At 43.4% G+C, this 22,257-nt stretch overlaps 1 protein-coding gene across 5 annotated transcripts in view; it reads left to right on the top strand.

Moving 5' to 3' along the window:
* Positions 1–22,257, top strand: part of AIG1 (androgen induced 1) — a 102,647-nt gene that overhangs the window by 1,669 nt on the left and 78,721 nt on the right. Inside the window, exon 2 of one of the 5 annotated variants that reach the window (XM_066611259.1) lies at positions 1,360–1,497. The exons of the other annotated variants lie outside the window; for them this stretch is intronic. Within the exon in view, the coding sequence (XP_066467356.1) occupies positions 1,360–1,380 (21 nt within the window). The 3' untranslated portion in view covers positions 1,381–1,497. Of the gene's footprint in view, positions 1–1,359; positions 1,498–22,257 lie in introns of those variants that run through there. 5 annotated transcript variants of the gene reach the window in all.

The raw sequence follows: 22,257 nt of genomic DNA on the forward strand, positions 1-22,257 counted from the left end.
ACATTCAAACTCTAAATCCAGGTGTCTTTTAGCATGCAGATGCCTGTACAGTTCATCAGAGAGTGGCCACAACTGTGATCTTGGCACCTTGCTCAGCAAATTCACAGTGTGACATCAAAACAAAGATTGAGATAGGGAGATTCAGTAGGTGACAAAGGTATTTCAACATGTTTTCTACAATTTATTATTGTGACACACTCAGAGCGCAATCCTATCTGTGACTTCCACCAGCACAGTGGCCATTGTGCTGGCTGAAGGTGTCACAAATGTGCCATAAGGCTCTTCCTTTTATTTAAAGTTTTTTCTTTTATCTTGTCAGGGGTCGAGCCCTTGTCCGACCCCTGGCTGCAGGCCAGGGGCAGAACTGCTCGGCCACAGAGCTGCTGCTACCTCTGCCTCTCCAGCTGACCAGGCAAGATGCAGGGCAGCTGGGTGGGAGAAACTGCCCCCCTAGCTCACCTGACCAGAGCAGTGAGCAGGGCCAGGTTACCATTAACCACCAGAGAGGAGGGAAGTAGGCCAGGGTCCTGGCCCCTTTAAGCTTAGAGAGGGAGGAAGTGGAGGAGCTGAGGGTGTGGCTAGGTAGGATAAAAGCAAGGAAGTCTGTGATGACAGGCAGTTCTAAAGAGAGAAGGCAGGAGGCTGGAGCTCCTGCCTGAAGACCAAGGGTCTCAGGCCCTGCCTCCAGGGAGGAGGACAAGGGTGTTGTGAACCCCCTCCCCTTGGTTTGGTTTGGTTTGAGGCTTCCCCTGCAAGGAATGCCATGGAGGTGGACACCCCACCCAGGGGCCCCAAGAGGCCATCCAGCTGACCCTCGGCACCCTGCTCGTTGACCCCCAAAGACCCCCCCTTTAGGGGCACCCCACATATCTAATAGTCATTATGATGATGATGATGAATGTCATTACAATGTTTTGTCAAAACATCATTTGCGACTTCAGATGCATGTAATTTGCTTAATGCTAACTATTGTCCAGTGTGATGTTTCATTCACTGTTGATCAACATATAATAACTGAAGCAGCTCTCTTTTAATATAAACAGGAGTCTTGCTATTGATTGCAGCAGGAATTGTTGATGTATCATCTATTTTTTCTCAATTTGTTTATTTTTACTATTGTTCCAAGTATTAAATGAAGAGATCAATTTATGCCACTTGGAAAACATTATTGTAATTAAAAGTAACTGTTTTTCACTGAATTATGGACCATTGTTTGAGTACTCAAGGAGTTATACCTCCATCTTTTGTTCATGATGTAATCAAAAAGTGTCTGCTGACTGCATTATACTTAAAAAGTCATTGAGGTTGTTGACTGTAACTGCATTTATCTTTTGTCAATTTTAACCAATTTCTGTCCAGCCCATAGGTGTACACGTTTGATCCCTGTTGCAGATATGCAGTATTGGGCAGAAATGGCTTAAAGGGATCACCTTTCAATCCTGGCCACATCCACTTTAGATGAACATTCCCAAAGAATGCTTTTCTACCTGGCAAATTGGTAATATTCATGTACATATAAATTGATTATTCAGAGAAACAGTTCTGGAATAGAGGTATGGCCCCTAGTGCTCCTTCTCACTGTTAAGCCCTCTATCAGTAAGATCATGATGAAAACAAGTGTCTTACACCAAAGAAGAGGGAGAGAGAGAGATATCTATACCAGGGATGTCCAAAGTTTTTGGCAGGAGGGCCGTATCATCTCTCTGTGTCGGGGGCCGGGGGAAAAAAAGAATTAATTTACATTTAAAATTTGAATAAATTTACAAAAGTGTACATAAATTAATATACTAGAGGTGGAACTTATATGAATGAATGAAGGTCTTGCAATAGCTCAAGGCCTATAAAACGCCTTGCACAAAGCAAGGCTGGCCTTTCCTTTGCTGCTGCTACTGCATCACAGACGTGAAACAGCAAGCAGTGGAGGAAGCCCTCTTCCCACAGCTCATGCGAGTGGTCAAACAGTCGCCCTCACGCTGAGAGCAGCTGTGTCAGGCCAGTGCGGGCTCCAACAAACCTCCGGAGGGCCAGAGGCTCATTGGAGACTGGGGGCTCCTTGAGGGCCACATTGAGAGGCCCTGAGGGCCACATGTGGCCCCAGGGCTGGGGTTTGGGCATTCCTGATCTATACCATAGCTCAAGCCAGTACATGTTTACTCAGAAGTAAGGCCCATTGTGTTCAGTGGTCTTGCTTCCAGGAAAGTATGTTTACAACTGCAACCATAGTGAATTAAAAGTGTTGTTAAGCAACTGGGTAAAGAGGCATCCAAAAAGTAGTAGTTTGGTAGTGTTGGCTCTCTTGTGTTTTGCCAGGGGGAGAGCGATTGTGTCACTTCATTCAATCATTGCACCTGTTCCAGTGACTGTTTGCTGCTGTGTCTTTTTGATATAGATTGTGAATTCCTTTGGGATAGGGAAACTTCTTTTATTCTGTTTTAACTTCTTTGTTCACAGCAGTATATAAATATTCTTAACAATAATAATAAATGTTCAGTAAACATCAGGATCGCCAACTTTTGGGAGGCTCCCATTCCTTTAATGTCTGCACAACAAGCAAAAATTCAACAATGGAACCATATATGTGAAGACAGAAATGCTTAACATTGTAGTCCATAAAGTCATAGGAGCCTTGCCCAAAAAAGAGTCAGCAATCTAGTGAGTATAACCGCAATTTTGGAAACAAACAGTTGGATATGTTTTGAATTCCTGATTAGTAAACAGGAAACATGTTTTTTTTAAATGAGATTTACTAATATCCAGATGGCAATTACTTATATGAAACCCATCATTTGCCATCCTGTTAGTATTATTCAGGGTACAACTCTAGATAAACAAAGATCCAGAAAGAAATGATACGGGCAATTGAACATTGACTGCAGCGGTTTTCAAACTCTAGGGGAGAGTTAGAGCTGCTCTAAGTTCTTGCGGTGGGGGTGAAGCAGCGGGGGCGGGGGGAAGGCAATGGTGCTGTCCCCAGGATTGTGCCGCTCGGGGGCTGCAGGGGCTTGGGTCCACTTACCCCAGCGTCCTGCAGCCCCCCGGGGGTGCAGGGAGCCTGGCGCGACCTTCTGCAGGGCTCCCCACAGCTTTAGAAGTGAAAGTGGAGCGATTGCACTCCACTTCTGCTTTAGTGGAGGCAGGGCATGATCGCTCCACTTTTGCTTTCAAAGCTGGGGGGAGCCCTGCAGAAGGTTGCGCAGGGCTCCCTGCACCCCTGGGAGGCTGCAAGAGGCTCAGGTAAGTGGACCCAAGCCCCTGCAGCCCCCTTGAGCGGCGCGATCCTGGGGATCGCGCTGCTGCCTCCTCCCTGCCTCCAGGCTGCCCCCGCCCCTTAAGGTAAAAGTGGCCAGGGCCCACAGGCTGAGGTGTCACAACGCCCCAGTCTGAAAAGCCCTGATTTACTGGCTTTTACTTCCAGTGAATTGGCAGTTGAATTTAAGACTTGCAGGTTTATTTTAATTTTCCTCATGAATTTTACTTTTCTATCCATTTCTAGTCTTTGTGCACCATCTTGCCTAATAAAGACAACAGCAGTTTACTTCCAGTTTTGCTTCTGAGAATAGATGCTCATCAGTAATGAGGTTTCAATCTTTGGCACCTCACAGGCATACAGCTTAGGCACAACACTTTTGAAGAACACCGGTAATTTGCAGTCAGTGTGATATTGGCCAATATGGTTAGTTGCTGAGATACAGGCTTCTGAGCAAGTGGGCATAGGATCATATCCCAAAGCAGGGGATCATCACCCAAGCAGCTGCCTCACACACTTTCGCACCCATGCTCAGAGAAGCAAACAGATTTCAATTAAAAATATTACTATGTAATAAAAAAATAAAAAAGATTAAGTTGACCACCACTGGAGAGATGTATTGAATAGCTATTAGCATCCTCCTATACACACCTTCCCATGGGCAAGTCCCATTGAACTTCTTCCCTTTCACATCAACCCTGAGGGGGTCTTGGAGACAAGGAGTGACAGCACTTGTGATCCTGGCCCATGTGCCACCTGGTGCCAGGACTGCAGAATGCTGCCCCCTCCCCGAGATTGCTGTTCCTCTCCTTACCGTCATATCTGGTGCCTCACGTGGTGTCCTTTAGCTCTCCAAAAGCCTTCTGAAGCCTCCTGAGGGCCTATAAGCATTGCTTCTGGTTTTCATTGAAAAACCAGGAGTAATGTTTAACAACCGTCTGGAGGCCTCAGAAGGTTTTTGGAGGGGGAGAGGACACCATTCAAGGCTTCCCCTGCCCTCAGAAGGGCTCGGAGGGCAGTCTCACAGGTGTGGCACCAGTGGCGTAGCTAAGGAGGTGCAGGGTGTAGCAATCGCACCAGGCAACAAGCTTTAAGGGGGCAACAAACTTAGGCTGAATCCTGACACACAAAATTGTGAAAAAATTTGGTATGTACGAATAATACCATCATATATCATTGGAAAGGTAATTCAATGCAGAATGCAGTGAGACAAACCCCATTGGAATATCTGTGTTCTACCAAAAGTTATGTCCAATTAACCAGAAAATGAAAACACAACTACCTTATGGAACAAGAAGTGGATTTTCTAAACTCAAAACTGACCTACGAGACTGATTGTTCTGAGAGCCAATTAGATGTTGTTATGATACCGCATGGAATCAATAAGGTATTAATATGAGTCAGCTCTCATTTCCGTGTATCATAATGCAGCTATTCCTCCTAACTGGTAAAGAGGCACTTTTTCAGGTGGTATTCCTCTTATATTTAGCAGAGGAGAATAACCATCCCTCTTCACCCCAGCACAGTGTCTCTAACCTGTAAGGGACACACTTTTTATTTATTTACTTAATTAAATTTGATTTTGTCGTGGAGAGGTGGATACACAATCTTCTTTGATCCCAGGTAGCATATAGATGCCTTAGCTATGCCACTGGCTGTAGATGGCAAGTAGGTGGCAAATAGGAGCAAGTAGATGGCAAGCTGCTGGGGAGAGGAAGCAGGTTCCCTCCAAATTTTCACTTTTTAAAAAGCCTGGGTGTGACGTCACTTCCGGTTGCGACATTACTTCCGGGGCATCTTTTTGAGCTCTGCTCCAGGCTACACATTCATTAGCTACGCCACTGTGTGGCACCCTGAACCATTTGACCCCTTGACCCCCCTGCCCAGGATTGCTACTGAGTAACAGGACAATCCTAAATACACTTTTCAGGAGTAAGCCCGATTGAACTCTTCTGAGTAGGAATGCATAATATAAATGTTGGCAGCACCACCTTTCCACCCTTCTCTATCCAACATTGATGAGAGGGATTCCATTGGCTTCCTTCTCCAAGATTCAAACCAGACTCACAAACAAAAGATGCAAAAGCCGCTTTCGTTTCTGTCACTCCAATGCCATAAGCAACATGGAGGAGGCAATTGCCCTTTAAAACAAAAAACAAGAGGAGGACAAGGTCTGGGGAAGGAGGGCTCTGCCAGGAGATATTCTAGGATGCCATCTCACCTCCTCTGAGGACTCATGAATTACAGATATTGACAACCATGTGAGTTTTCCTAGCATGTATTCAAAACCCACATGTAAGATTCAGAAATCACAGAGTAAAAAGTGAAAAAGGTATTTAGTTTTTTCCATGAGAAAAAACACAGATAAGGAAACCAACATGGGTTTTGCATCCATATATGCAGTTATTCCATGGGAAATGCTGATTGTTTTTTACACATCTGGACTGCAAAAAATAATTATTTATTGCATTTCTGATCCATCTTTCTAAGTTACCAGTGGGCTGCAAAGCTAATGAAACTTCAGTCAGTTGAAATAATAAAGTCATATATAGTAAAGCCATTATAATCAGCAATTTCTGTAGTACATGTAGATGTAGTTGGTGCATTCTGCTGGAGTTCAGAGTTCCACAGGAAGTCATCTAAAAGGGCTGAAGGACTTCCCTTGTCTACTGGGTTATTGCAGAAATACTCATATATTAGGCATTTGTATCCAGTTTAGGAAGCAAGAATCAACACAAGGACACACATTGTGCCTTAATCTGAAAATGAAGACATTAAAACCAATCCAGTGCATGGATCCTTAGCAGCATGGAACCAAAGAATTGCACTGGCTTGTCAATTTTAGAGAGCTATACGTCATGCTACCCTCTTTATATTTTGATTCTAAACGTTCTGCACAACGAGTTTGCTTTGGTCACATTAAATCAGCCCTAAACCATTTGGCTTCATGCTGCCCTCCCCCAAACAGCATAGTTTTAAACATTTGACCATTGGTATTTTGATTTCATCTGCAGAAGGGATTTACTAATTTTAACAGCTCTTTTGGAAATTGTCTTTGAAAAGGAATTGGTTGGTTTTGGCGAATTGCCTCTTCCAGCGTGGCAGTGGCATACTATGTGTCTGCATGACTTTCCCAAACCTGGTAACGCTTTGTTCCTCCATATTATTTTCCTCAAATTGCCAGCGGTATCTGCTTCCTGAAGTGAACTAGATCACCATGATCCTACTTGAAAATATGCTGGTGCTGAAGTGTCTGGAAATTGGCTTATTCTGAATTTTTCTAGATTCAGTTTACATAAATAACAGAAAACAGAATCCTCAAATGACGGTGTTAAGATGAAAGGAATTTTTAAGCAAGCATAATAATAAAGTCCTTATGTATGCATGTGCTCTGTCCATTGTTTTATCTTCTGAGCTTTAACATGGCATGTACATACTAGTTAAATCTAATGGGGAAGCTAGTAAACTTCCGCAACCATTGCTTGAGTTTCTGTGCTACCATGGAGGGTCTGTAAACAGTCTAACTACTCACAGATGCTGTTGTCCATAACAAAATGTTAATAAAATACTGCTTCTGTGAGAACGTGAAAGGTCTATTTGGCTGGGAGACTTTTTTTTTTTGCACAGGATGTAAAGCAATAAAAGGTAAGTCCTATTAACAGAAAGTAAGAACAGGGGCATAGTTGCTCTATGTGGAGCTGTTTTGAAAACTGTTATTTATTTTACTCAGAAGTAAACCCATTGTGTTCAGTTAGGCTGTAATCCTATCTTATTCACCGGAAACACACACTTCTATTATTGGCCAGTGAGGCAAGGCTTGATAGTGACTGACTAGATAGAGAACTAACAGCCCAATCCTGAGTTTCCTGGTGCCTGCTGGAGCAGCGGTACCAAAGTAGCTGCTGCTGTATCCAGCAGTATCCTTCTGGCCTGACACAGAGTTCAGGATACGGTGGAGCAGAGCTCTGCCAATCCCACTCCCCTCCCACTCTGGTTCTTCCCCCCACCAACCCTAGTTTTCCCCTCCCCCTTCCCCTAGAGGCCACACCACCGCCCGCTGGTAGCACTTATCCCCAGCGGTGATACATTCTCTTCCTGCCAGCGCTGGGCCTCTTTGGGATTGGACCCTAAGGCAGAGAACAAGGGAGGCTGATGGAAGAGAACAGGGAAGAGTATGTTTTGGGGTTTTTTTTGCTCAGTTCTGTTAAGGACATTACGTAATCAAACACAACTAAGAAGGTGGGCTTTGAGCTGCTGTAGCACTGTTGGGAAAAAGACAGTCACCTGAATTTCCACTGGTAGGGAGTAACATCTTCAAAGTAATGTTTATGAATAAAAAACCTATATTATCTGACAGTGATGGGCGACAGTGACCTTGTGTGTAGAAAAAGAAGATAAGGAAGCTGTATATTGCTCAGAGTCAAGAGTAAATCAAGAAGAGTAAATCAGCCAGCTGGCTCCAATCATCTAAAGTACCCCTTCGCTCTCCTGGATAGCACCATTCAGTACCCTTTTCTACAAATGAGGAGAAGGGCCTAAAGTTCTAATTTTGATAAATTAGAAACCATATGCAGTGGCAGATGTACAGGACATTATTTGATGTTCATTTGACGAATAAAAACAAATTAAAACTCAATGTGTGAAAATATTTTTGACCTTTAATTTACTAGATATATCTATGATTGCTACTGCTGGAATGCACATGCATATTCAAAGCCTAAAATAAATTAATATATGTCTCTGGAGATACGTCTTTAAGAGCATCAATCCGAAAGGAAGCTGATATAGACTTCTGATGGCAAGGCTCCACCCACTTCAGCAAGTAATTGTAAACAGTCGGGAGACATGTGCAGGGTCTTAAATGGTGGCTTTTCTATGGGATCTGGAATGAAAGAAGTCTGGCAGAAGGAAATCTCTAGCTTGTGTTTTTGTATTCTGTTACCAAGTATTGTGATTCTTTTTTTAATAGTTGCAATTAGATGTTCACCCTGTTTGAGCAGCTGAAAGCTTCTGAGTGTACATCTCTTGCTGTATTCATTATTTATTTAAACACATGTTTCTCCTGCCTTTCCTCCTAAATAAATGCCCAAGGTGGTTCGCAACCATGGATTTTTAAAAATTGTATATTAAAATACAATATAAACCAGTGTTTCTCCAGCTGTGGGTCAGAACCCACTACGTGGGTCACTAACCAATTTCAGGTGGGTTCCCATTCATTTCAATATTTTATTTTTACTATATTTGAATTGATGCTACCATGGTATGTGACTGCATTTGGGGGAAATGATACAGATCTATACTTTTAACAGACTACTATGTACTATGGGCAGGAGGTCTGGTCTAGAGGGTTGAGCCTCCATTTGCCTGAAGATAACAACCGAAGGTCGCCAGTTCGAGGCCACTGGCACCTTGTGACCTTGAAGCAGCTGACAAGCTGAGCCGAGCTATTCCATCTGCTCTGAGCGTGGGAGGATGGAGGCCAGAATGTGCGGCCAGATCAAGAAAGAAACACCTGAATGTTGTGGTTTCTTGAAAGATAGAAACCTTCTTTCAAATTGTAAAAATCCCTACGGGGATTTAGATTGCCTGCCTATGTAAACCGCCTTGAATAAAGTCTAAGGAGAAATCTGAGGATCAAAAAAGGCGGTATAGAAATACCTGTATTATTGTTGTTGTTGTTGTTGTTGTTATTATTATAATATGCTTTTAACAACGATAGTAAATGGGACTTACTCCTGGGTAAATGTGGGTAGGATTGCAGCCTGGGATTGTTAAAAAATTTTCTGCTTGTTAATGGCACTTCTGGTCATGACATCACTTCCAGTGGGTCCCAACAGATTATCCATCTAAAAAGTGGATCCCAGTGCTAAGAACCATTGATATAAACAATGAAAATCAGGCAACCAATAAAAGACTCATAATAGTGGAGGCAGGTTAAAGCAATAAAGCACAATGAAAATGATCAAAACCAGCAACAGAGCACTGGGCAAAAAAAAAAAAAGATACTTTAGAAATAGTCATCATAGCACTGGCACAAGCAATGACTAATGGCCCAGTCCTGTCCCCTGTCAGTTCATAGCATGCAGATTGCATGCTGGGGGAGGGGGCGCCCCAGCAACCAGTGAGAGATAAATTTACTTCCCAATAGACACCTAATCTCCTATGGGTCTCCTCAGACCCATGCCAGCTATTCTGCTGGAATATGTCTGTAGAGAGGAAGGGGGTGTGTCAGGCTGCAAAAAAGGGGATAGCATCCCAGCACCTGTTGCTGGCACCAGGATCCACCACCGCCAGTTTGTGAACCACTCCTGCAATCCCCCAAACTGAACCATCCTCAGCCTACCCCCTTACCTATTCTGGCATGGGCTGGGTCCATCAGTGGCAGGCATGAGGAGTGCACCATTTAGGTGGTCAGGAGTTTACGACAGCAGGACGCAAGTTCTGCCCTTGTATTCATAGGACTGGGCTACAGAAAAATCTGAACTGGAAAAGCCAGATGAAACAGAAAAATCTTATAGCCCAATCCTATCTAAGACTAGTGCCAGCACATGTTCTGTCAGTGCAGGCTGCTGCAAAGCAGCCAAAAAGTGCTTTGTGGGAGGGCACTGTGACTGGTGGACATCAGGAGGTCTCTTGGAGCAGGTAAGTCTGGTCTAGGGGGTCGAACAGGGTGGGAGGGGTTGGAATGGGGAGATGGGGTGGAGGATAGATGAATCAGGCCTAGGAGGGGCAGGTTCGGCAGTGGCAGCACCCATCAAATCCAAACTCCCTTCCCAGGCCTGATCTACCTGCATGGGTCAATGCAGACTTGTGCCAGCGATATCGCTGGAGCAGGTCTGAGTTGACCCATAGCAGCTGCTGTGGCTTACCCCAGGGCAAGGGGACAAATGTCTCCTTTTCTCAAGAAGTCCTCCTAACTCAAACTCCCTCAGGCTGTGCAGGCATCGCTGCATCATCATTTGGGGATTTTGGAAGGAGTGTGCTATTAAGCCCCCACCAGAGGATTAACAGTGGGGTGCAGATCTCCAATTTGAAAGTGAGGTAATTCCAAAGATACTGGGGCTCCTTTACACAAACAGATGCTTTATAGTGGGTCCTACAGCTTGAACATCAGCAGCTAGGTTTGGTCTCCTGCATGGTTTCCATTGCTATTTTGGGAGAGGTACACAGATGGCTAGTGCTTCCCTGAACTGTGCTGTTAAAGCTGAATAGTTCTATCTTATGTACACGTATCCTATCCAACTTTTCCTATCCAACGTATCCTATCCAACTTTTCAGTGCTGATGCAGCTGTGATGCAGCTCTGAAGTCAGGGAACAAATGTTCCCTTACCTTGAGGGGGTCTCCGTGACTGCCCCCCCCACCTCACGATACAGTGCACACCCCATTGACATGGCTGCATCAGTGCTGGAAAGTTGGATAGGATTGGGCCCTCAGTGGCATACTCCTGAATTTTCCTCAGATTGATGTTTTGCAAATTACTGGCTTTCTGGTTTCTGAATTAAGCTCAACTGGAATCATTTGCAAACTGACTCCCTTCAGATCCAGTTAATTTTGAAAGTTAAATGATGATCTTTCTTGTCTATAGAACTGTTGGCTTATAGGAGTATCAAAATCTGCTTTGTACTTTCTGTATTCTGTCAGTCTGGAGGGCAGTGGAAGACCAAGGAATACATTGGCCACATGGTTGAAATGAGACCAAATAAAAATTGTTTGGGGAGAAAAATCTCTTACCTCATATTAAATTTCACCCCATGGCTTTGGACAGTAACAAGTTTGCACTTTATTTAATCCCATTCTAGGAATGTGATCCAGGGCCTCTATAAGACAGAGTTAAAAGTTGACTAACCTCAATAGCATGCCACATGTCTCAGAAAAAGTGCTCTTAAAAAACAAATTAAAATACTTTCTTTATATTTCCCAGTAAGGAATTGATTTTCATAGAAACATCTTGAAAAATGGCAGAATACCTTTCATTCCAATTACCTAAGAAAGTCTGTTTGTAATTTAGTTATACTTCTTTTAAAAATCTTATAAGCTTGCAATTGGAAAGTAAACGCAAAATAGATTGGAACATATATTATCCTGCAGGGCAGTCTAACGATAATTAAAATAAATCTCGATTTGCAATCAGAATGAGATGTATATGTTATTGCTTTGATGCCTAATAACTCCATAATATGGCAACAACACAGAACGAGACAACATATTTAGAATTTTGCCAGAATAATGATCTGATCCTTTCTGGGCATCCTGTCCTCTCTTTACCACACAACCATGTCATGGTTGCATTATAGGCCTGTTTTCCTTTCATATACAGAGCCTGGGACTCTTTCATATCGTGCTGTTCCATATGACTGTGATGTCTGCGTGAGTACAGTTGGACACAATGGCATCAGTAGGGTTCGCGTCACCCGGTGCGGGATGCCAGTGTGTCACACCCCCATGCAGTGGGTGGGGCAACACCCCAGGTGGTGGGCGTGGTGATGTACCATCACTCTGCCCCCACTGGTTTTTTGGCTGTACCTTTTGGTAGAACACATTCTGCATGAAATTACGCATTGATTGATATATAACAAGATGGTATTATTCCTCCAAACTGTGATTTTAATGATTTTGGTCACTAGTGGTGTCACGCGCACACCCCAGGTGTCAACTTACTAACACCTTATTGCAACAGTTCTCAATCTTTTAGCACTGGGACCCACTTTTTAGAATGACAGTCTGTCCAAGACCCACCAGAAGTGATGTCATGATGGAAGTGACATCATCAGGCAAATTAAAATAAATAAGTATAAATAATTAAAGTAAAACAAGTAATTAAATAAGCAGAAGCCAGTCCTTTTCCACCAAGTGAATTTCCTCTCTAGCCTGCCTGCAATAACACCCCCTCCCCCAAAATCAGTAAGGTTTTCAGCCCTGCCAAGTGCCCAGTTGAATTTAAGGACTTCTGTTTAAACCAGGTCATTGTCAGGATCCACCTGGCTTTGCAAGTCTCAAAAAGGTTCACCTTATCAGTTGAAGCCTCTGTTTTGATCCTTTTTAGTGTGTGTGTGGGGGGGGGGAGGCTACCTTTTGGAACACTTCTTTGACTGCAGGTGCATAGGATCAGGACCATTCAGGTAGCCTTGCACTATCCTTCATCTGATGTACCACACCAGCCAAGGCACGTTTGCTTACTCATGAGTAAATGCGACCGTGAGGCTTAGTTTCACTTTCCATAGGGCTCAATACATTCATCTGCTTGGAGGGAGGGACTTCCTTCTCAGGTGTTTTGGGGGGCTGCATTTATTGGATCAGGACCATTCTGGTGTCATTGGATTCCTCTCAGCCTGCCCTTTCTGATGGACTAAGGCATGTTTGCCCACTCACGAGTAAACGCGCGATACGGTTCACTTTCCATAGGGATCCATGCATTTTTTGTTCTCCAGATTTTTGACCATAACTTTTGATAGAAAGGAGATATTTCACTCTGTTTTTTTGCATTGCATTCCACTCGAAATTCCACATCTAACGGTATATAATATGTTGGGATTACTCCTAATCACCACAATTTTAGTGTGTCATCCCCCAGTGCACGTCACCCCCCCTGTGCGCATCACCCGGTGCAGCCCACACACCCCTAGCGACACTACTGGTCAGACATCGGTAGTCCAGAACCCCTCGTGGACACCAGAAATCAAATTTTAATCCCTATAAAAATAAAAAAGTGCCAAAATTGGGGTTCCTACTTTTTCACTGCCAAACCATGCTGTTTCCAAGCCTTTAGAGCAGTTTTTAGCACTAAGATCCACTGCTGGGTTGCATAAAGGTTTCTTCTCCACCCCAGAATGCATCGTGGAGAAGCAAGGATGCTTTGTGTGACCCGGAAGTGAGTCTCAGATCTAGAAGTTGCTATAGAATCTTGGAAATGGTGTGGTTTGGCCACAATACAGTAGGAAACCCAAGTTTTGTACTTTTTTTGTTTTAAAGGGATTTAAAATTGGACCCTAATATATGCTGGACCAGTGGTTCCCATACACTTAGCACTTTTTAAAAATGAGAACCTGTCAGGATCCACTGGAGGTGATGTCATGACTGGGTGACATCATCGAGCAAGAAAATTTGTAACAATCCTAGGCTGCTATCCTACCCACACTAACCCAGGAGTAAGTCCCATCTACTATCATTGTTAAAATAATATACATAGCAGCTTGTCAAAAGTACAGGTCTGTAACATTTCCCCAAATGCAGTCACATACCATGGGAACATCAAGTCTAATACATTAAAAATAAAATATTGAAATGAATGGGGACCCACCTGAAATTGGCTCATGACCCACCAAGTCAGTCCCAACCCACAACTTGAGAAACACTGTGCTGAACCCATGGATACTAGGGTCCCACTGTATCAAGTTTGTGTCACTGGAGTGCTCCTGGTTATTGGTTCTGGGGGCCCTTGGCATGAGAATGGATTTCATGGTATCCATGGCAACTGTGGCTCTATCTCAGTTAATTTCTGCCACAATGGATGTGGTGGGACCTAGTGTTTACTGCTGAGCATGTTGATGGTGATCTATGGGTGGAGAAAATTAAAAGAGCATTCTTTTGTCATGGTTTCAAAAAACTCATGACCAATCCAATGAAACATGTCAGAGGTCCTCTTAGGCCTGCTCTGTGGCAGTGAACTTAGCAAAGAAAGCTTTCTTCTCTGCCATTATTGCATCCACTGAAAATCATCCATCTAAATTGTTCTGGGTTGTTCAGAGTCTGCCCCATTTGGTCTCCTTGGGAGGGTCAAGGACAATTTGGTGTGCGAGGCATTTTGTGGGTAAAATTGCTCGCATCTGTCACAACTTGGAAATCATATTAAACAGATCCAGTCGATTTTCCTGTTTGTCCTTTATTATGAATTCTTTTCAGTTTTAACAACCTGAGGATATGGACAGGATCCTGTAGAGTGTGAGGCCATCTGCCTGCTTGCTTGACCCTTGCTTAGCATGACTCATTAGATTGGCCTGGGGGGAGTGGCCAAGGCGGGTTGTAAATTCATCTTTGAAGGAAGAGTAGTTCCAGTGATTTTGAAGTTGGCAGTGATCTGCCCCTTTGTGAAGAAATCCTAAGGAGACATTACTGTACTAGAGAATTACTGACTGATCCCAAACCTCTAATTTTTGGTCAAGAGGGTAGTGGCCTCTCAGCTCCAGGGTATCCTGGATGAAATTGGTTTTCTGTTCCCTACATGAAGGGAAAATGCTTGGTCACTGGTAGATTATTTACACCGGGGACTAGATGGGGAGTATGTCCCTTTTGGTCCTGGTGGACCTCTCAGCAGTGTTCTGCACCATTGAACATGGTGTCCTTTTAGGGTGGCTGGCTAGGTAGGAACTTGGAACCACAGTTTTACTGTTTCCATCAGTCCTTCCTGCTGTTAGATCACAGAAGGTGGAATCTGGGTGCTCCTACACCTGGCCTTTGGTTTGTGGGGTGCCACACGGGTCCATCTTGTCCATCATTTTGTTCCACATCTACATGAAACTACCAGGGGAAATAATCTAGGAGTTCAGAGTTGGGTACCATCAATATGTTTTTGATACCCAGCTTTATACCATCAAATTGTAGGGTGGCTGTAGAAGTCCTAGAGCAGAGGTTTTCAAAGTCCTACTTGGACTTTGGGAACACAGGAGTGTTTGCGAGGGTAGGGCCTGGGACAGGGGGGTGCCCCAATGGTGCTGCAGTGATAGCGACACTGCAGAAATCTAGGGGCTTTCCCCCTTACTGGGGGAGGGTCTGGGAAGCCCGCAGCCCCCTTTGCAGGCTTCCCCGATGCTGAAAATTTGGGGATTGGAGTTCACTTCTGGTTTTTGCACGAAAACTGGAAGTGCACTTTGATCCCCAAACGGAGCAATTTTTAGCATTAGAGAGGCCTGCGGAGGGGGCTTCAGGCTTCCTAGACTCTCCCCAAGGCCAGCAGGATCCCCCAGGTAAGGGGGAAAGCCCCTTGGTTCACATGATGCCATGATCACTATGGTGTTGTGGGAATACCCATTACTGGGCCACTCCCCTTAATGGGGAATGGCCCAGTTTTGTTTCTCAATGGAACTACCGTCCTAAAACATTTTCTGAGGATGGTTAGGGACTAGATAAGGGCCAAGAAGCTGAGATTAAATCCAGACAAAACAGAGATTCTCTTGATGTGAATTCTCTCTATGTGTAGATATTGGCTGCCAACCTGTTCTGAATTAGGTTACACTCCCTCTGCAGAAACAGATATGCCATTTGGGAAATGGTGGCAGAGAGTCTGTGAGAGGGGTGGATCTGGTGGCAATGGCATGCGCCAGATCCTGTCGCCTCCATCAGCAGTCTCCTCACCCCCTTTCTCTCCTCAGATTTGCAACAGCTATAGAGCTGGCACAGGTCTGAGGAGACCCATTGCATAGAGGTAGGCTTACAGTGGAGTAAGGGATTTCCCCTCCAAAGCCTCCTGATTGCCCCATCCCCTGATATAGCACGCTCTTTTTGGCACAGTTGCACCAGCAGGAGGGGAAAGGATAGGATTGGGCTCTCCATTTTGCATCTGAACCAGACCTGTGCTGTTAACGACAAAAAATGTCTAGCTCTTTATTAGTGCAGATAAAAGCTTTGTCTTATAATAACTACAATATCCATACCTTTATATGAGTGGTTTTCAGTCTGAACTGCAGTAAGTTCTTGTGGGGGTGGGGGGAAGCAGGGACACGATCCCCAGGATCTCGTTGCTAAGGAGGCTGCAGGAACTGGGATGCACTCACCAGTCCCTGCAGCAGCCTGTCGGGGGTGCGGGGAGCCCTACCTGACCTTCTGCAGGGCTCCCTGCAGCTGAAAAAGTGAAAGTGGAGCAATCGCACTCCGCTTCCACAAAACTGGAAGTGGAACACAATTGCTGCGCTTTCACTTTTTAAGCTGCGGGAAGCCCTGCAGACACTTGCGCCCCAGTTTGAAAAGCTCTTCTTTATATCATTCTACTGTTAGAGTGTGGTGGCAATACTGGGCCTTGACTTGCAGACAACAGATTGATGGATATTTCTTCTTTTTAAGCTGTATGAAGCAGCATTGTCCAGGAATGTTTGAGTGGGATGTGTCTTGACTGGAAGGAAGTCAGGTAGTTGACGCACTTGGATGGAATCTTTGAAATCTGCATGCTGGTGGCAGCTGTGTGTGGGAAGAATGACTTGAAGTGTGCTAAGGAGCAGGAGAAAGAGGAGGCTTGTTTACTGTGTGAGTGCCTTCACATAGCTATGGAGCCGAATAGAGCGACAATTTTGGGAAACAGGTTTCATGCCTCTTCTTAGAAGACCTCATTATTCTATATTAAGCTTAACTCTGTGTGTCTGTTCTAATGTGTTAAAAAGGACAATGCTAGGAAACACTTTCTCTAGAGAGTTTCATCTCCCAGATAGTGAGATCCTGTATTCATTTGGTTGCTTAATTTGTCCTATGCTTCTCCCCATAGTGGGATGAGTAAGGGAAGCAGTGTATAAGCCTGGGGGCAATCCTAGAAGGAAAAATGCTTTATGAACAAGCCCTTTTTCTTTTTCCAAAATCCTGAGTACAGGTGGGGTCTCGGTATCCATGTGGGAACTGTTCTCGGATTCCACACAGATAGCGAAAATTGCAGACAATTAAATCTACAATTGGCCCCTTTCTCCCTCTGAAGGGGATTGGAACTGTGCTCTAGTCCCCTCCGAAGGTCTTTCTGAAGCCCGCAGAAGCAGCCCGCATTCACCTGCTGTCTCTGCGGGCTTCAGAATGGCCTGGAGAGGGAAACGTCCAGTTTCCCTCGGGAAAGCAGAAGTGACTTTTTTGCCATATAAGGCATTTTGAGGCCCGGGGAAGCCCCATATAAGACATTCTGAGGCCCGGAGCTCAGGAAACCCTCAGGAAACTGGAAGTGTTTTTTGTCTCTCCAGGCTATTCTGAAACCTGCAGAGGCAGCTGGCAGACACACACTTCAGGCTTCAGAAAGCTCTCTGGAGGGGATTGGAGTGCAGCTCTGTCCCTTTCAGAGAGCTCAGGTGGAGCTGAGTCTGGCTCAACACGGATTCCTGGGGACCCGCATTGAGCCAGATCTGCGGATAAAGAATCCACAGATAAACAGGCTCGTGTAGTCTTAACATGAGATGAGGAGTTTATATTCATGAACATGAAAGGTGGAATACAAAATGTTTAAAATAATAAATAAATAAAACCCATGCAAACAATATACCTAATGGTGCAATGCAGCAGGTATGATTTTCTCATGGGGCATTTGAAGTATGATCATTTGCCAATGGATTTTTTTAGGAACACAAACAACAGTAGTGATGCTTGTGGTTATTCTGTTTCTGTTAAACAAATGTTTTATAGCATCATCCTTGACAGACGATTAGCATCAAGAGAGTCAAAGCCAGTCGTTACCTTGTATTTCTTCAGGACTAAGAGCCCAATCCTATCCAACTTTCCAGCACCGGTGCAGGGAACAAATGCTCTAATACCTAGAGGAGGCCTCTGTGACTACCTCCCCAACACAGGCAGCAGTGCATACCCCACAGACACAGCAGCACCGGCACTGGAAAATTGGATAGGATTGGGCTCTAACTAATTAAATAAATATATCAAAGTTTTACTTCCTGGAGCTATATAAAGAATTGATCAAAGACTTCAAGCTATCAAAAGCAAAATTTAAAAGTGCTTGTTTCTCTGTTGGGCAAAAACAACATCTTCAGAGTACTTCAAAGAAAATATGTTGCTGGAAGTGGTGTTAGAAAAAAAATTGCTGGCTTAATTAGTGGTAAACAATCATAGCAGAGGATAATGTTTAGTGGTTTAATAGTTTTGATGCATTGTAGTCCATAGTGCTTTGGGAGATTTCAAATATTTTATTGTCTTCCCAGATCCTCATAATAAGAAGGGTTTGAAAATTTAACTTCCTCAGTATTTCTTTCAGTTTCTAAAGTTGCTTTGATCCTAAGTCTCTGACATCAAAGTGATCTCCAGCTACATGGTTTCTTTGTTTTCCACCTGGTGGAGTTTTCTTAATTTTCTTGTTGTGTAGCTAGTGCAAACAGGATGCCATTGTTTTATCTATTTTTCATACATATTTCTGGCTGGTAGTTGATTAACCAGCATGTGGGGTTCTAATTGGGGGTAAGAGGAAGCATAGAAACACATTGACATGAAATTGCATGCTGGAGAAAGGAGTCAATAGCAGTCAACCTAGAAGAAGGGAGCCCTTTGCCTTCTGGGTGTGCGTCAGTGAGAGGCAACTGAGGTAGGAACTCTCTTGCAAAGTTCAGCTGGCACACTACTGGTGAATGGCCAATAGTTCCTCAGTGAGCATTATTGTATACATCTTCAGCTCCATTCCCAGTGGAGCTTTTAAAAGCAGACAATCATAGAAACAGAAAATAAACTGCAATTACAAGAATTAAGACAGCACCTAAAATATAAAAATCCTTAAAAGGAAAAATTTTTTAAAGTCTTCACCTACTGCTTGAAAAATTCTGTAACTACACTGGTACCAAGCAAGTTTCCCTAGGGGTTTCCATAAATGGAGAATCACCACCAAAAAGTTCTTTCTGTGTCACCATGGGCACCTGTGAGAGGGCCTCCACTAATAATCTTGATGCATGGGCAGGTTGATGTGGAAGTAAGCATTCTTTGGGTACTCAGGTCCCAAGCCACATATGGCTTTGAATAGCGCTCAGAAATTGAACCAGGAGTCAGTGAAGTTATCTGAAAACTGGCAAAATGTGTTCTTAACACACAGACCCAGTTAGTTCCATACAGCTGCCAAATTCTCTTCCAGAAATCTGTCCAAGGAGTTTGGGCAGATTTCTAGAAGAAAAGTCCATCACAGGTTACAAGCCAAGATGGATTTGTGCAACCTTCTGGTTTTACAAATAGGCTTCTTCAGAAGGCTATGTGCAAGGGAGCGCCACCAGGATGCAGGTCTCTTGTTATCTTGTGTGCTCCCAGAGGCATCTGGTGGGCCACTATGAGATACAGGAAGCTGGAATAGATGGGCCTTTGGCCTGATCCAGCAGGGCTCTTCTTATGTTCTTAAATTATTAACTACAATTTCTGGACAGTCTTCAAAGGCAGCCCTATGTACAGCCAATTATGGTAGTCAGTCCTGAAAGTTTCCAGAGTGTGAACAACAATGGGCAGGCCATCCTTGACCAGAGAGACCTCTGCTGGTGGATTCAGTTCATGCCATTCCATGCCACGAGAGAGCTGGTTCCAAGAGCATCCCCAAGCTGAAAATCTGATCCTTAATGAAGTGTAACCCCATCCAAACAAGCTGAAACCATCATCCTAAAAATAACAGTATACATGTTTCCCGTATGTGTGAACACTGTTTGTTAGCATGCAGGTAGGTGGTTTTTTGTGGCCACTGAACCTTTAGTGGTTGTATCTCCAGTGATCACAATGGAGAAAAGCCTAGGCAACAATTTTATTTTGAGGATACTTTTCATTATTGTGCTAAGGAACTTACATTTCTATCCATTGCAGATGGTTAGGCACACTCAAGCACTTTGATTTCAATGGGCATAGCTCTGGACAGGATTGGGGGTTATTAGAGTAACGTGCGCCAAAAAGGAGCCATGGGACAACATTATCAAAAGACCTGAGGTGAGAAGAAGCCATGTGTGAAGATAGTCCCAGTTTTCCTTCTCTGAGCAAGAAAGTCAAGCTTCTCTTCATAACCTTTTACTTACACACTTTCCCAATTTTTTTTTATTTTAAAGCTAGGAGTGAGTAGTTTTGTTGCTTTATTATTTTTTTTCTAGAAATAATACTATAATGACCTGGGGCCAGTGTCATCATTACTGCTCTGTTTTTGAGCTTTTCCTGCCAGTATATACTGCCGATATTGTGCCCCCACCCTGGTATTTCTTCCATTATGGTATCATATCTGTACCCAGTTGAGAATGAATTAAAAAAAACTATTTTGTCATAACTTTGTGATCAAATAGCATATGCAGTAGTCAGCAACAACAATTTTCAGAACAGGCTATTCTTCTACAACAAACAGATAGAAACAAATGATAGAGTATGCTGCTCTATAAATCTCAGGAAATTGGAGGTTCTGTCTGACTATAAAGTAACAATTTTTGCTCAGAGCCCATTCTGTATTTCTTTATATCCTGGGGTTGTATAAGGAAGGCACTTTTTTTTTTCTTTCTAAAATTACTTGTAAACCTTTGCAGGCAGCTTCCTGCTTGATCTTGAGGATTCTGGAAGACCTAACATTGCCCAGAGCAGTAGAGAATAAACTCTTGTACGTTCACTGGATATTCCACCCCTTCAGAGGAACAGAGCAAGGAAGAGTTGAAAATTAAGGGACTAGTGCTGGGAATGGAGGACAATATAGTAGGAGGGAACAGCACACATGCAGCAATTAATGACAGGCCTGCAGAGCCCTAGAAGAAACCAATCTTTCCAAGCTAAGCTTACAACTAGCCAGACTTATGCATTTTGGCAGGATCAAAGCCATTGTCTTAATCTTCTTTTACAATTTCTTGGATCTTCGTATCGATAATTTCATGCATCACTCTTTGTTTCATTATGTTTGTGTTTAAAACTATTATGACCAGCATTCCAGATGTATTGAGTCACCATTCTCAATCTTGTTACCTCTATTTACAAAACTCTGTTTCTCTTATATGTGTTCTCACAGATATTTATATGTGATTAAAGGCGCAATCCTAACCCCTTATGTCAGGTCTTTCCAGCACTGACATAAGGGCAATGCAGCTCCAAGGTAAGAGAACAAACATTTCCTTACTTTGAGGAGGCCTCTGTGAGTGACACCCAACTGCAGGATGCAGCACATGTCCCATTGGCACCGCTATGCCAGTGCTGGAAAGCACTGACATAATGGGTTAGGACTGCACCCTAAGTAAATGTTTCACTTTTTAAAAAAATCTTTCAAAGCAATTATTTTATAGGCAGCTATGTTTCAGAAATCATGATGGCACAATAGGTGGGTTTTGATCCTGCCAAAGGTTGGGCTGATCAATACATGTTTGTGCACAGTATATGAACAGTTCAGAAATAATGTTTGTTCAGGTCGAATTGGCTGGTGACCTTGATGGAATTTTGCTCCCCCCTGTAATATTCAACCTGGCTACCTTGCTATGTTAGCTGGAACTATTTACATGCATCACTGGGAAATATCTGTTATCTGCTTGTGGCATGCTGTGGCCTCTGTTCTGTGAGTTGATCATAGAGGTGGGGCTTGGAAAGTGAATGGTCCTGCCTTACAACTGAGATTTGAACTACAGTAGTTGGCTTTTTATTCTTTTCCAGTTTTATGATCCCCACATGTACATATACGTATTATATACTACAACCAAACCCAAGCAGTCTCCATAATATGGTAAAAACAATGGGAGTGCAATAAAAATTGCCCTACCCACCTATAATATGTGGGCACAATACAGTATGCTCTTCTACACTGAGAAGAGCCATAGTTCAGGGACAAAGCGCATATTTTGCATGCAAAGGTTTCTCTGTCTGAAACCTTGAAAATCCACTGCCAATCCGTATAGAATCTATAGATGATACTACAGCTAGATCAACTTGATATAAGACAGTTTTCATATATTCGAGGTAAATATTTACAGGTTTCGTATATTGAGAGGTAAAATAGTATCCCTTCCTCCACTCCAACCTTCCTGGGCTATTCCATGAAAGTCTTCTTCTATGTACACATTTATGTGATTTATCCATGAAGTAGTTCAGTGTCTTTTTGCAAAAACCTCTTGTAGTCATAACATGTTGATGTTACGCACGTCTTGCCACCATGATTATAGGTGAAGTTCTTCCTTTATTTATAAAGTATTAAAGAAGCTACTTGTCTTTGAATTAAATGTGTAGCATGCTTTGAGCATTATAGAAAGTTCACGCATGTGGAATGTATCTGCTACATATTAAGTTTTCACTAAGCTAATTTTATACAAATCGAACTCCCCCCCCCCTCCACATACACTAAGTAATTTGTTCAGA

This window comes from Tiliqua scincoides, chromosome 1 (assembly GCF_035046505.1).
Source record: "Tiliqua scincoides isolate rTilSci1 chromosome 1, rTilSci1.hap2, whole genome shotgun sequence".
Taxonomy (NCBI): Eukaryota; Metazoa; Chordata; class Lepidosauria; order Squamata; family Scincidae; genus Tiliqua; species Tiliqua scincoides.